Consider the following 11,921-nt stretch of genomic DNA (forward strand, 5'->3'; position numbering starts at 1 on the left):
GAAGAGAATTACACTGTCTGAGGTGAGGAGGGAGGGCATTCCGGGACCGCGGGAGGACGTGGCCCGGGGGTCGACGGCGCGCTGGGGTAGATACGCTGAGCCCTCCTCTCCTCTTCTCCCGCTCCCTTCTGCGTCGCCCCGACTCGCTCCCTTCCTTCGTCCCTCCCTCCCGGCCCCGCGCCGCTCGGGTCCAGATGCGGCACGTATTCACTTCTATCCACGTCCGTCTCCCCCTCTGGACTGGAAGCTCGTTGTGGGCAGGGAACGTGTTACAGTGCGCTCTCCCGAGCGCCGAGTACAGCGCTCTGCACACGGTACGCGCTCGAGCGATAACGCCGGACCGACCCAGTCCCCGCCCCACCCCGGGCTCCCAGCGGGGAGCGGGACGGCCGACACCACCGGCGTATCCGTCCCGAGCGTCGGCTTCCCCGGCACGGGCCGCTTTCTATGAAAAACGCCTTCCTCTCTTCCCCGGAATGCCCGGAAAATGCCTTCCTCTCTTCCCCGGAATGCCCGGAAAATGCCTTCCTCTGTTCCCGGGAACGCCCCCGCTTCATTCCCCCGGGGTTCGCCGCTCCCACCCCATCCACCACCATTCAAAGCCTTCTTCTTTCCTACGCTGCCGCGCTTTCATTCATGCCGACGGATGTTATCGGGCGCTTACTCTGTGCAGAGCGCTGTACAAAGCGCTCAGGGTTATTTTTCATATTATCATCATTAGGGTGGTGGTCTCTGTGAAGCGCCGGTGAACAGGGTTCGCCCCCGCCCCCCCCCCCCCCCCGCAGCTCGTCGCCATTTCGGTTAAGGAGGCGCCCGCTGCCTCTGGCAAGTTCCGCCTGGAACCAAAAGCCCGAGGCTTCCTTCTTTCTCTTCGTGGCTCGGCGGAAAGAGCCTTGGGAGTCAGAGGTCGTGGGTTCTAATCCCCGCTCTGCCGCCCGACAGCTGTGACCTCGGGCAAGTCACTCCTCCGCGCCTCACTTACCCCATCCGTCAAATGGGGATGAAGACTGTGAGCCCCACGGGGGACGACGTAATGACCTCGTATCTCCCCCGGCGCTTCGAACGGTGCCTGGCGCATAGTAAGCGCTTCACAAATACCAGCGTTATTATTACTTTATTATTCTCTAAGCCTCCCGCGGGCAGGGAACGTGTCTGCTAACTCGGGTGGGTTCTAGACCATCCATCGATGCTCTTTATCGGTCAGTGGTACGTAGTGAGCGCTCACTGTGTGCAGAGCACTGCACCAAGTCATCGGGAGAGCACAGGAGAACAATATTAACAGGCGCCTTCCCCGCCCACGACGAGCTTCCGGCGGAGCGCTCGCTGTGTGCCGAGCACCGTACTAAGCGCTCGGGCGAGTACGCCACCGCGCCGTACCAGACGCGCTCCCCGCCCACGACGGGCTTCCGGTGGAGCGCTCCCCTCGTGCAGGGCACTATCACGCGAGGGGCTCTGTCGTCCCCCAAGCGCTCAGTACTCCGCACGCCGTCGGCCTTCCGTAAATCCCGCTGCCCGACTGACTGCCTGGGAGCCCGCGGGACGCTGCCGCTGCCCCCCGGGTAGCCCCTGCTGCTCTCCACGTGCCCCGTCACCTCCCCACACAAAAAGCCACCCGGCCTCACAAAAAGCCACCCGGCACATGGCGGGGGAGGCGGGGAGGCGGACGGAGAGGGGGCGGAGGGGGGAAGGAGAGGGGGCGGAGGGGGGAAGGAGAGGGGGCGGAGGGGGGAAGGAGAGGGGGCGGAAGGAGGAAGAAAGAGGGCAAATGGGGGAAAGAGAGGGCGAAGGGGGAAAGAGAGGGCAAAGGGGAAAGAGAGGGCAAAGGGGAAAGAGAGGGCGAAGGGGGGGGGGGGGAGAGGGCGAAGGGGGGGGAAGAGAGGGCGAAGGGGGGGGAAGAGAGGGCGAGAGGGCAGGCAGCAGAGGCAGGGCACAGAGGCGGGAAGCAGAGGCGAGGCAAAGCCGTCCTCGGAAGCCTGGCCCCAGGAAGTGAGTCCCACCGACGGAATGAAGGGCAGGGGGCCCGGCCCCACCGGGGGCTCGCGGCTTCACGACACCTCTCTCCACCCCACCTCCCGGGGGAGGAAACCGACACAGAGGATTCGTTATCGTTATTTCTCGTTAAGCGCGTCCCGCCAGCCGAGCGCCGGGGTAGACGCAAGGCCATCGGGTTGCCCTACGTCGGGCCCCCATTTTCCAGAGAAGCGACCCGCCCGAGGTCACCCAGCAGGAACGTGGCGGAGCCGGCCTTAGAACCCAGGTCCTCCGCGACTCCCGGGTCCGGGTTCTCAGAGCGGGGGAGAGGGGAGGGAGGGAGAGGAGTCTTCGCCTCGGGCTGCGTACCGAGCATCTCGCCCGTCCCCATCACGCACCGATGACGGCGCTGGCGTCCGTCAGGCGCTCGCCACGTGCCCGGCGCCGCTGGATGCCAGGTGGTCGGGGGGGGGGGGGGGGGGGTCCCCCGTGGGGCTCCCGGTCTTCCTCCCCGTTTTCCAGATGAGGTCACTGAGGCAGGGGGAAGCGAAGCCCCTCGCCCCGAGTCACACGGCTGGCAGGCGGCGGGGTCGGGATCGGAACCCGCGACCTCCGACTCCCAAGCCCGGGCTCCTTCCACTGAGCCCCGCGGCTTCTCCCAGACCGCCCGCCCTTCCTCCTCTACGCTCTCAACTCCCAGAAAGTCCGACGCGGCGACAGGTAGAGCCCACCCCCGCCCGGCGACGGGCTCACGGTCTGGAAGCGGGGAGCCGGACGACGGGCACCGACAGCGTCGACGTAAACGGGACTACGGATACGTACCGGTGGTTAATCAGATGAATAGAATGATAGACCCCCTTATCGGATTAGGACCCGGGGCCACCCGACTCCCAGGCCCGGGCTCTAGACCGTAAATAAACTCCTGGAGAGCGGAGAACGTGTCCACCATTGTCCCAGGTGGGGCTCACAATTTTAATCCCCATTTTCCAGATGAGGTCACTGAGGCCCAGAGAAGCGAAGTGACCGGCCCAGAGTCACACGACCGAGAAGCGGCAGAGCCGGGATTAGAACCCACGACCCCCGACCGCCACGCCCGGCCTCTTTCCGTTAAGCCACGCTCGACCTCCCCACCTTCCAGATTCCCTCCCGAGAAGCAGCGTGGCTCCGTGGCAAGAGGCCGGGCTCAGGAGTCGGCGGTCGTGGGTTCGAATCCCGGCTCCGCCATCTGCCAGCTGGGTGACTCTGGGCGAGTCGCTTCACCTCCCGGTCCCTCCTCAAGTGATCTCATCTGGAAAATGGGGACGAAGACTGGGAGCCTCACGTGGGACGACCCGCTGACCTTCCGTCTCCTCGTTTTTTTTTTTAACCCCGGGGCTCTGGGGAGCGAAAGTGAAAGGGAAAACCCCGCCGAGGGCCGGGGACAAAGATCAGGCCGGCTGGCCTCGGAGGGGCCGGCTCCGCTAAGTCACGGGCTTGGGGGAAGGGAGGGGCGAGACCAACCACCCCGTCATCCGGTGGCGCTCGCTAAGAGTCCACCGCTGGCGTGCGAGACTCCGAGCCCGTTGTGAGACGGTCTCTCTCAGTCGCCCGCTTGTCCTCGCCAAGCGGCAGCGCGCCTCAGTGGAGAGAGCCCGGGCTTCCGGGTCGGAGGTCCTGAGTTCGACTCCCGGCTCTGCTACTCGTCAGCCGGGTGACTGGGGGCGAGTCGCTTCACTTCTCCGGGCCTCAGTTCCCTCATCTGGAAAATGGGGATTGAAAGTGCGTGAGCCCCACGTGGGACGACCCGATGACCCTGTATCTCCCCCAGCAGCTTAGAACCTCCTCACCGTCCCTCGTCTCGCCCGTCCCGCCGTCGACCCCCGGGTCACGTCCTCCCGCGGTCCCGGAACGCCCTCCCTCCTCCCCTCCGCCAGACTGATTCTCTTTCCCTCTTCGAAACCCTACTTAAAACTCACCTCCTCCGAGAGGCCTTCCCAGACCGAGCTCCTCTTCTCCCTCTACTCCCTCTGCCACCCCCCCTTTACCTCTCCGCAGCTAAACCTTCATTTTCCCCTTTTCCCTCCGCTCCTCCACCTCTCCCTTCCCATCCCCACGGCGCCGTACTCGTCCGCTCGACTGTATATATTTTCGTTACCCTATTTATTTTGTCAATGAATTGTACATCGCCTCGATTCTATTTAGTCGCCATCGGTTTTTACGAGACGTTCTTCCCCTCGACTCTATCGCCATCGTTCTCGTCCGTCCGTCTCCCCCGATCGGACCGTGAGCCCGTCGGACGGCGGGGACCGTCTCTATCTGTTGCCGACTTGTTCATCCCGAGCGCTTAGTACAGTGCTCTGCACATAGTAAGCGCTCAATAAATACGAATGAACGGTGCTCGGCACCTAGTAAGCGCTTCACAAATACCAACATGGTTATTATTTTTAGTATCTGCTCGAAGCCGGCTCCGGATCCCCAGGGACGGGGTCGGCGGGGGCCGCGGACGAGGCGGCGAGACCGCTCCGGCGTCCGAAGGTCGGACCGGCTCGGCAAGTGACCGGAGACCAAAGGGCAGGGCGGGACACGCCGCGCCCAGCACCGCGGATGGGGCGGACCCACACCGGGGAGCGAACACTCGAGCGGCGCGGCGGCCAGAGCCCGGCCCGGGAGTCGGGAGGCCGCGGGTTCTGCTCTAATCGAATGACGGCTTCTGTTATTCTATTTAATGATGCGTACATCTCGATAATTCTATTTATTTCTATCGAGGCCCATCTACCTGTTCTGTTTTGTCGACTCTCTTCCCCCTTCCTAGACTGTGGGCCCGTCGCTGGGTAGGGATCGTCTCTCTCTGACGCCCAACTGTACCTTCCAAGTGCTTAGCGCGGCGCTCGGCACCCGGCAAGCGCTCGATGAATCCCACCGAACGTCTCTCTGATGCCCAACTGTACTTTCCAAGCGCGGGACACGGTGCTCCGCAAGCAGGGAGCACTCCGTAAGTACGACCGAATGAACGGACCTATTACTGGAGAAGCAGCGTGGCTCAGTGGGAAGGGCACGGGCTTTGGAGTCGGGGCTCCTGAGTTCGAACCCCGGCCCCGCCACTCGTCGGCTGGGTGACCGGGGGCGAGTCACTTCACTTCTCCGTGCCTCAGTTCCCTCAGCTGTAAAATGGGGATGAAGACCGTGAGCCCCACGTGGGACAACCTGATCCCCCTACGTCTACCCCGGCGCTTAGAACGGTGCTCGGCACCTAGTAAGCGCTTAACGAATGCCAACATTATTATTATCATTGCCATAAATATCCGTCTTCTTCTCTGGGACTCAGCTGCCCCATCTGCAGAATGGGGCTGAGATCCCCCTCCCTCCCCCTCCGAGGGACCGTGAGCTCCCCGTGGGCCGGGGGCCGCGTCCGAACCCATCACCTCGCGTCCACCCCGGCGCCCGGAACGGCGCCCGGGCGCCCGACCGGCCCCGTCGCCACGACGGCGACTCCTCCCCGAACGGGCGACCGAAGGGAGTCAAGTCGGTCACAAGGCCACTTAACAAAGCCCACAATCAGATGAGCCGAATTCCAAGAGCCGCCCAAAAACTTCTTTTTCCCGCCGGGCAGAACTGAGTTTGGGATCTGCGGGGCAACTCCCCGAGCGAATCAACCGGAGACCTCCACGTGTGGAAGGCCTCGGGGGTCAACTGCTCCGTGAAGCTTCCCTTCGCGGCGGAGTCTTTGAATTGTTTTGGTTTGAACTCGAAGGCCGCAGGATTTGGTTGATGTCCCAAAGGGGGTGGGGGAGGAGGCCTTCGGGGAACCCCAGATGAAGTACCACCCAACGCCGGGTATTATCATTTCGAGGCTTCCCCCGCGGCGCTAAAAAATCTATCCCCTGGGGAGAGATGGGGAATTTGGCCTCTCTCCTCGGGACCGTACGCTCTTCCGGACCCGCCGTTGGGCGGGGATCGTCTCTCTCTGTCGCCCAGTTGTACTTTCCAGGCGCTCGGCGCAGCGCTCCGCGCCCAGCACGCGCTCGATAAATACCGCCGGACGCCTGACTGACTAGAGAAGCAGCGTGGCTCGGCGGGAAGAGCCCGGGCTTGGGAGTCGGAGGGCGGGGGTTCGGATCCCCACTCTGCCACTTGTCAGCTGGGTGACTGAGGGCAAGTCACTTCACTGGGCCTCAGTGACCTCAGCTGGGAAATGGGGATGAGAACCGCGAGCCCCACGTGGGACGGACCTGATCACCTTGCATCCCCCAGCGCTTAGAACGGTGCTCTGCACATAGTAAGCGCTTAACCAAGACCAACATTATGATTATTATTAGTCGGCGGGGGTCGGGACTCCCAACGCTGCTCTACCGTCCTCTCCCGAGCGCTGAGCGCAGGGCTCCGCACACGGTGAGCGCTCCGACGGCGTGGCCTAATGGCTCGAGCCCGGGCCTGGGGGTCGGAAGCCGGGCGACCTCGGGCAGGTCGCTTCGCTTCTCTGGGCCTCAGTTCCCTCATCCGTCAAATGGGGACGGAGACCGTGAGCCCCGCGAAGGGCAGGGACAGTGTCCGACCTGCTTTGCTTGCACCCACCCCCGCGCGCTTACTACGGCGCCTGGCCCTCAGGAAGCGCTTATCCGATACCACCACCGCCGTCGTCCTCACGCTCGAGAAGAGCGGCGCCGCTAAGCGGCAAGAGCCCGGGCTCGGGAGTCAGAGGTCGTGAGTTCTAATTCCCCGTTCCGCCACTCGTCCGCCGTGTGACCTCGGGCGAGCCGTTTCGCTTCTCTGCGCCGCGGTGACCTCCACCGCCCAAGCGGGAAGCAGCACGGCTCCAGGGAAGGAGCCCGGGCTTGGGAGTCGGAGGTCGTGGGTTCGAATCCCGGCTCTGCCGCTCGTCCGCCGTGCGACAAGTGGGCAAGTCACTTCACTCCTCTGGGCCTCGGCTGCCTCATCTGTAAAATGGGGGCTCAAGACTGGGAGCCCCACGGGGGGGCAACCTGATCCCCTGGTATCCTCCCCGGCGCTTAGGACGCAGTAAGGGCTTACACACCACTATTATTATTATCATTATTAAAACGGGGATTAAGACTGTGAGCCCCAAGTGGGACACCCTACCTTGTAGCTACCCCAGTGCTTAGAACAGTGCTTGGCGCCGAGTAAGCGCTTAACAAAGACCGTAATTCTTCTTCTTCTTTTCCTCGGACAGGCAGGAACCAGAGAGGGATGGGCCCGTTCGGGGACAAAACCAGGGTGGAAATCCTCTGGGCTGGGAGCTCGTCGTGGGCAGCGGTTGTCTCTCTTTACTGCTGCCCCGTACTTTCCCGGGCGCCGCGTACGGTGCTCTGCACACAGTGAGCGCGCAGAAAATACGACTGAACGAATGAACGAATGGTGATTTACCAAAGGGCGTCCGCCACGGGGTGGAGTGCGGCGCCTGGGGCCGTCTCTGTCCCCGAGGGGTTTTGGTTTTGTTTTCCTCGCGGTTACCAGTTCGAGAAAAGGGAAATTAAGAAAGAGAGCCTCGAGTCACCCTGAACGCTCTCTGCTACCAAGATCATCTTTCCAAAGCAGGGCCGGGGAGAATCCTCCTCATCACCATATCCGTTGGGCGCTCCCTGGGCGCCAAGCCCCCTTCTAAGCGTGGGAGGCGATCCAAGGTGATGCGCCCGGCCCCCCTGGGGCTCCCGGTCTTTGTCCCCTTTTCACAGATGAGGTCCCCGAGGCCCGGCGAAGCCAAGCGGGTCGCCCGCGGTGACGCGGCAGACGAGCGGCGGCGGCGGCGCCGGGATCGGGACCCACGTCCTCTCCCGTGGCCGCGCGTGGGTCTCCCCGGGAAATCGGAGGGGAGAGGCCCGGCCGTCGCGGCCGTCGCGCCCGCCGCGGGTGAGGGCGACGCCGCCGAGGCGGCTGGGAAAGGTGGGGGAGGACGCCTCCGGCGTCCACACGGCCGGGTCCCGCGGGAGGACGCCGGCAGGTCGGGCCGGTCCCGGTCCCCCGCGGCGACGGCCGTCCCCGTCCCCGTTTTCCAGATGAGGCAACGGAGGCCCAGGGAGGCCAAGGGCCTCGCCGCCGCTTCTCCTTCGACGGGGGAGCGGTCGCTCCCGCTCCGGCCTCGAGGCCCCGGGACGAAGAGCGAAGCCCCGGCGGGCGCCGGAGCGTCCCGCGCCCAAGGGCGGAGGGCCGGGGGAGGGCGGGGAAGGCGGCCGGCGGGGCCGGTGGCTCGGAGGGACCGGTGTCCCTCGTGTCTGTCCTTCACCCCCCCCCCCTACATCCCGAGGATCTGGGGGACCTCAAGGGGGAGAGGAGGACCGAGAGACGGGGGCTCCCTGCCCGGGGCCAGAACCCCTGGAGAGACGAGGGGTGCGGGGCAGAGGAGATGGAGGAGGGAGGGAGATCAGGAGGCAGGAGGAAAGAATGAAGGGGGAAGGGGGAAGGGGGGAGGAAGGGAGACAGGCAGGAGGGGGGAGAGAGAGACGGGAGGGGAAAGAGACTGGGGGAGAAACAAGAGGGGGTAGGGACTGGGGAGAGACAGGAGGGGAGAGAGACTGGGAAGAGATGGGGGAGAGAGACTAGGGAGAGAGAGGAGGGGAGAGACAGGGACAGGAGAGGAAGAGACTAGGGGAGAGATGGGGGGAGACTGGGGAGTGAGACAGGAGGGGGAAGAGTCTGGGGAGAGATAGCAGGGGGGAGAGACTGGAGAGAGACAGGAGGGGGGAGAGACTGGGAAGAGATGGGGAAGAGAGACCGGGGAGAGAGACAGACAGGAGGGGAAGAGACTGGGAGAGAGAGACAAGAGGGGAAGAGACTGGGAGAGAGAGACAGGAGGGGGAGAGAGAGACAGGAAGAGGGAGAGACTGGGGAGAGATAAGAAGGAAGAGAGACGGACAGGAGGGGAGAGAGACTGGGAGACAGAGACAAGAGGGAAGAGAGACACAGGAAGACAGAGAGACTGGGGAGAGACAGGAGAGAGACAGCAGGGGGCAGAGACTGGGGAGAGATAGGAAGGGAGAGAGACAGGAGAGAGGCAGCAGGGGATAGAGACTGGGGAGAGACAGGAAGGGAGAGAGACCAGAGGGGGAGAGAGAGACGCAGGAAGGGGGAGAGAAAGAGACTGGGGAGAGATAGCGGGGGGAGAGACTGGGGAGAGACAGGGAGAGGGAGAGACAAGGGGGGAGAGTCTGGGGGAGAGAGAGAGACAGCAGGGGGGAGAGACTGGGGAGAGACAGCAAGAGAGACAAGAGGGGGAGAGTCTGGGGGAGAGAGAGACAAGGGGGGAGACAGAGACGGGGAAAGGAGAGAGAGATAGCAGGGGGAGAGACAGGGAGAGAGACAAGAGGGGGAGAGAGACAAGGGGGGAGACAGAGACGGGGGAGAGAGAGATAGCAGGGGGAGAGACTGGGGAGAGACAGCAAGAGAGACAAGAGGGGGAGAGTCTGGGGGAGAGAGAGACAAGGGGGGAGACAGAGACGGGGAAAGGAGAGAGAGATAGCAGGGGGGAGAGACAGGGAGGGAGACAAGAGGGGGAGATCTGGGGGAGAGAGAGACAAGGGGGGGAGACAGAGACGGGGGAAGGAGAGAGAGATAGCAGGGGGGAGAGACTGGGGAGAGACAGGGAGACAAGAGGGGGAGAGACAGGGAGACAAGAGGGGGAGATCTGGGGGAGAGAGAGACAAGGGGGGGAGACAGAGACGGGGGAAGGAGAGAGATAGCAGGGGGGAGAGACTGGGGAGAGACAGCAAGAGAGACAAGAGGGGGAGAGTCTGGGGGAGAGAGAGACAAGGGGGGAGACAGAGACGGGGGAAGGAGAGAGAGATAGCAGGGGGGAGAGACAGGGAGAGAGACAAGAGGGGGAGAGAGACAAGGGGGGAGACAGAGACGGGGGAAGGAGAGAGAGATAGCAGGGGGAGAGACTGGGGGAGAGACAGGGAGACAAGAGGGGGAGAGACAGGGAGACAAGAGGGGGAGATCTGGGGGAGAGAGAGACAAGGGGGGGAGACAGAGACGGGGGAAGGAGAGAGATAGCAGGGGGGAGAGACTGGGGAGAGACAGCAAGAGAGACAAGAGGGGGAGAGTCTGGGGGGAGAGAGAGACAAGGGGGGAGACAGAGACGGGGGAAGGAGAGAGAGATAGCAGGGGGGAGAGACAGGGAGAGAGACAAGAGGGGGAGATCTGGGGGAGAGAGAGACAAGGGGGGGAGACAGAGACGGGGGAAGGAGAGAGATAGCAGGGGGGAGAGACTGGGGAGAGACAGGGAGACAAGAGGGGGAGATCTGGGGGAGAGAGAGACAAGGGGGGGAGACAGAGACGGGGGAAGGAGAGAGAGATAGCAGGGGGGAGAGACTGGGGAGAGACAGGAAGGGGGGGGGGAGGGGAGGAGCGTGGTGCGCCTGTTCCCGTGATGCCCCGGGGCGGGCCTCGGAGCCCCAACGGGCCTCACCCCGGGCCTCCCTCCCTCCCTCCCTCCCTCCCTCCCTCCCCTCCGGGCCTCCTTCCCTCCCCCCGGGCCTCCCCCCTACCTGCAGCGTGACGTGCCGGGCGTCCCAGTGCGGCCGCAGGTGGCGGAGCAGGCTGAGGGCTCCCCGGCGGCAGCGGCCCTCGTCGTCCTCGTCGTCGTCGTCGTCGTCGTCCTCGTCGCCGCCGCCGCCGCCGGCTGCTCCCGCTCCCCCGCGCTGGCGGACGGTGACGTCGAGGCGGGGCACGTCGGGGGCGCCGGGGGGCACGTGGATGTAGTCGGCCATGGCTCGGGCGCGCGCCCAGGCCCAGGCGGCCGCCGACACCGCCGCCGCCACCCCCACCAGCGCGGCGCCCGCCACCGCGAAGGCCGCGCCGCCGGGGGCCGCGGGGCCGGGGGCCGGGGGGCCGGAGGGCAGCCTGGACGCGGGGGGGGACGGGGACGACGACGACGGGGACGACGGCGACGCCACCGCCGCGCTGAGGGAAGAAAATAATAATGCCGCCGCCGCCTCCTTCTCCTTCTCCTTCTCCTCCTCCTCGGCCGCCGCCTCCGCCCCGGTGCACGCCGGGAAGGCCCGCCCGCCGCCGCCGTCACGCGCCGCCTCCCTCCCTTCCCCCCGCTGACGTCACAGGCGGCGCGAGGCGGGCGCCCCGCCGCCCGGCCAATGAGCGGCCGCCGCTCGGCCTCGCGCCCGGCGGGCGGGGGAGGGAGGGAGGGGGCGGCGCGCGCCCTCCGGCGTCGTCGCCCCGGCAACCGCCGCCTCCCCCCGGCCTCGTGCCGACAGCCCCGCCCCCCCAGGCGAAGGGGGCCTCCTCCTCCTCCTCCTCCTCCTCGCGCGCGCGTTAGGGCCTACTACTGATCATGATGTTCATTCATTCATTCACTAGTATTTATTGAGCGCTTACTATGTGCCGAGCACTGGACTAAGCGCTTGCGATGAACAAGTCGGCAACAGAGAGAGACGGTCCCCGCCCTCTGACGGGCTCACGGTCTGAATCGGGGGAGACGGACCGGACGAGAACGATGGCGATAGATAGAGTCGAGGGGAAGGACGTCTCGTAAAAGCAATGGCGACTAAATAGAATCCAGACTAAATAGAATCAAGCCTCAGTGACCTCATCTGTCAAATGGGGATGAAGACTATGAGCCCCACGTGGGACAACCTGATTCCCCTGTGTCTCCCCCAGCGCTTAGCACAGCGCTCGGCCCATAGTAAACGCTTAACAAATACCAACATTATTATTATGTTCATTCAGGAGTATTTATTGAGCGCCTACTGGGGGGCAGAGCACTGGGCTAAGCGCTCGGAATGGACACCTGGGCAACGGATAGAGACCGGCCTGCCCGTTGAAGGCCTCACAGTCTAATAATAATAATGTTGGTATTTGTTAAGCGCTTACTCTGGGCAGAGCACTGTGCTAAGCGCTGGGGGAGATACGAGGTCATCAGGTGGTCTCACGTGGGGCTGACAGGCTTCATCCCCATTTACTACTAATGATAAGGCAATCATAATGTTCATTCAGGAGTATTTATT

The 11,921-nt window shown here is 64.2% G+C and overlaps 1 protein-coding gene across 1 annotated transcript in view; it reads right to left on the bottom strand.

Moving 5' to 3' along the window:
* Positions 1–10,685, bottom strand: part of ETNK1 (ethanolamine kinase 1) — a 47,831-nt gene extending 37,146 nt beyond the window's left edge. The window contains exon 1 of the mRNA XM_029054583.2: positions 10,449–10,685. Within this exon, the coding sequence (XP_028910416.1) occupies positions 10,449–10,670 (222 nt within the window). The 5' untranslated portion in view covers positions 10,671–10,685. The remainder of the gene's footprint in view (positions 1–10,448) is intronic.
* Between the last annotated feature and the right edge of the window lie 1,236 nt (positions 10,686–11,921).

Source organism: Ornithorhynchus anatinus, chromosome 2 (genome assembly GCF_004115215.2).
Source record: "Ornithorhynchus anatinus isolate Pmale09 chromosome 2, mOrnAna1.pri.v4, whole genome shotgun sequence".
NCBI lineage: Eukaryota > Metazoa > Chordata > Mammalia > Monotremata > Ornithorhynchidae > Ornithorhynchus > Ornithorhynchus anatinus.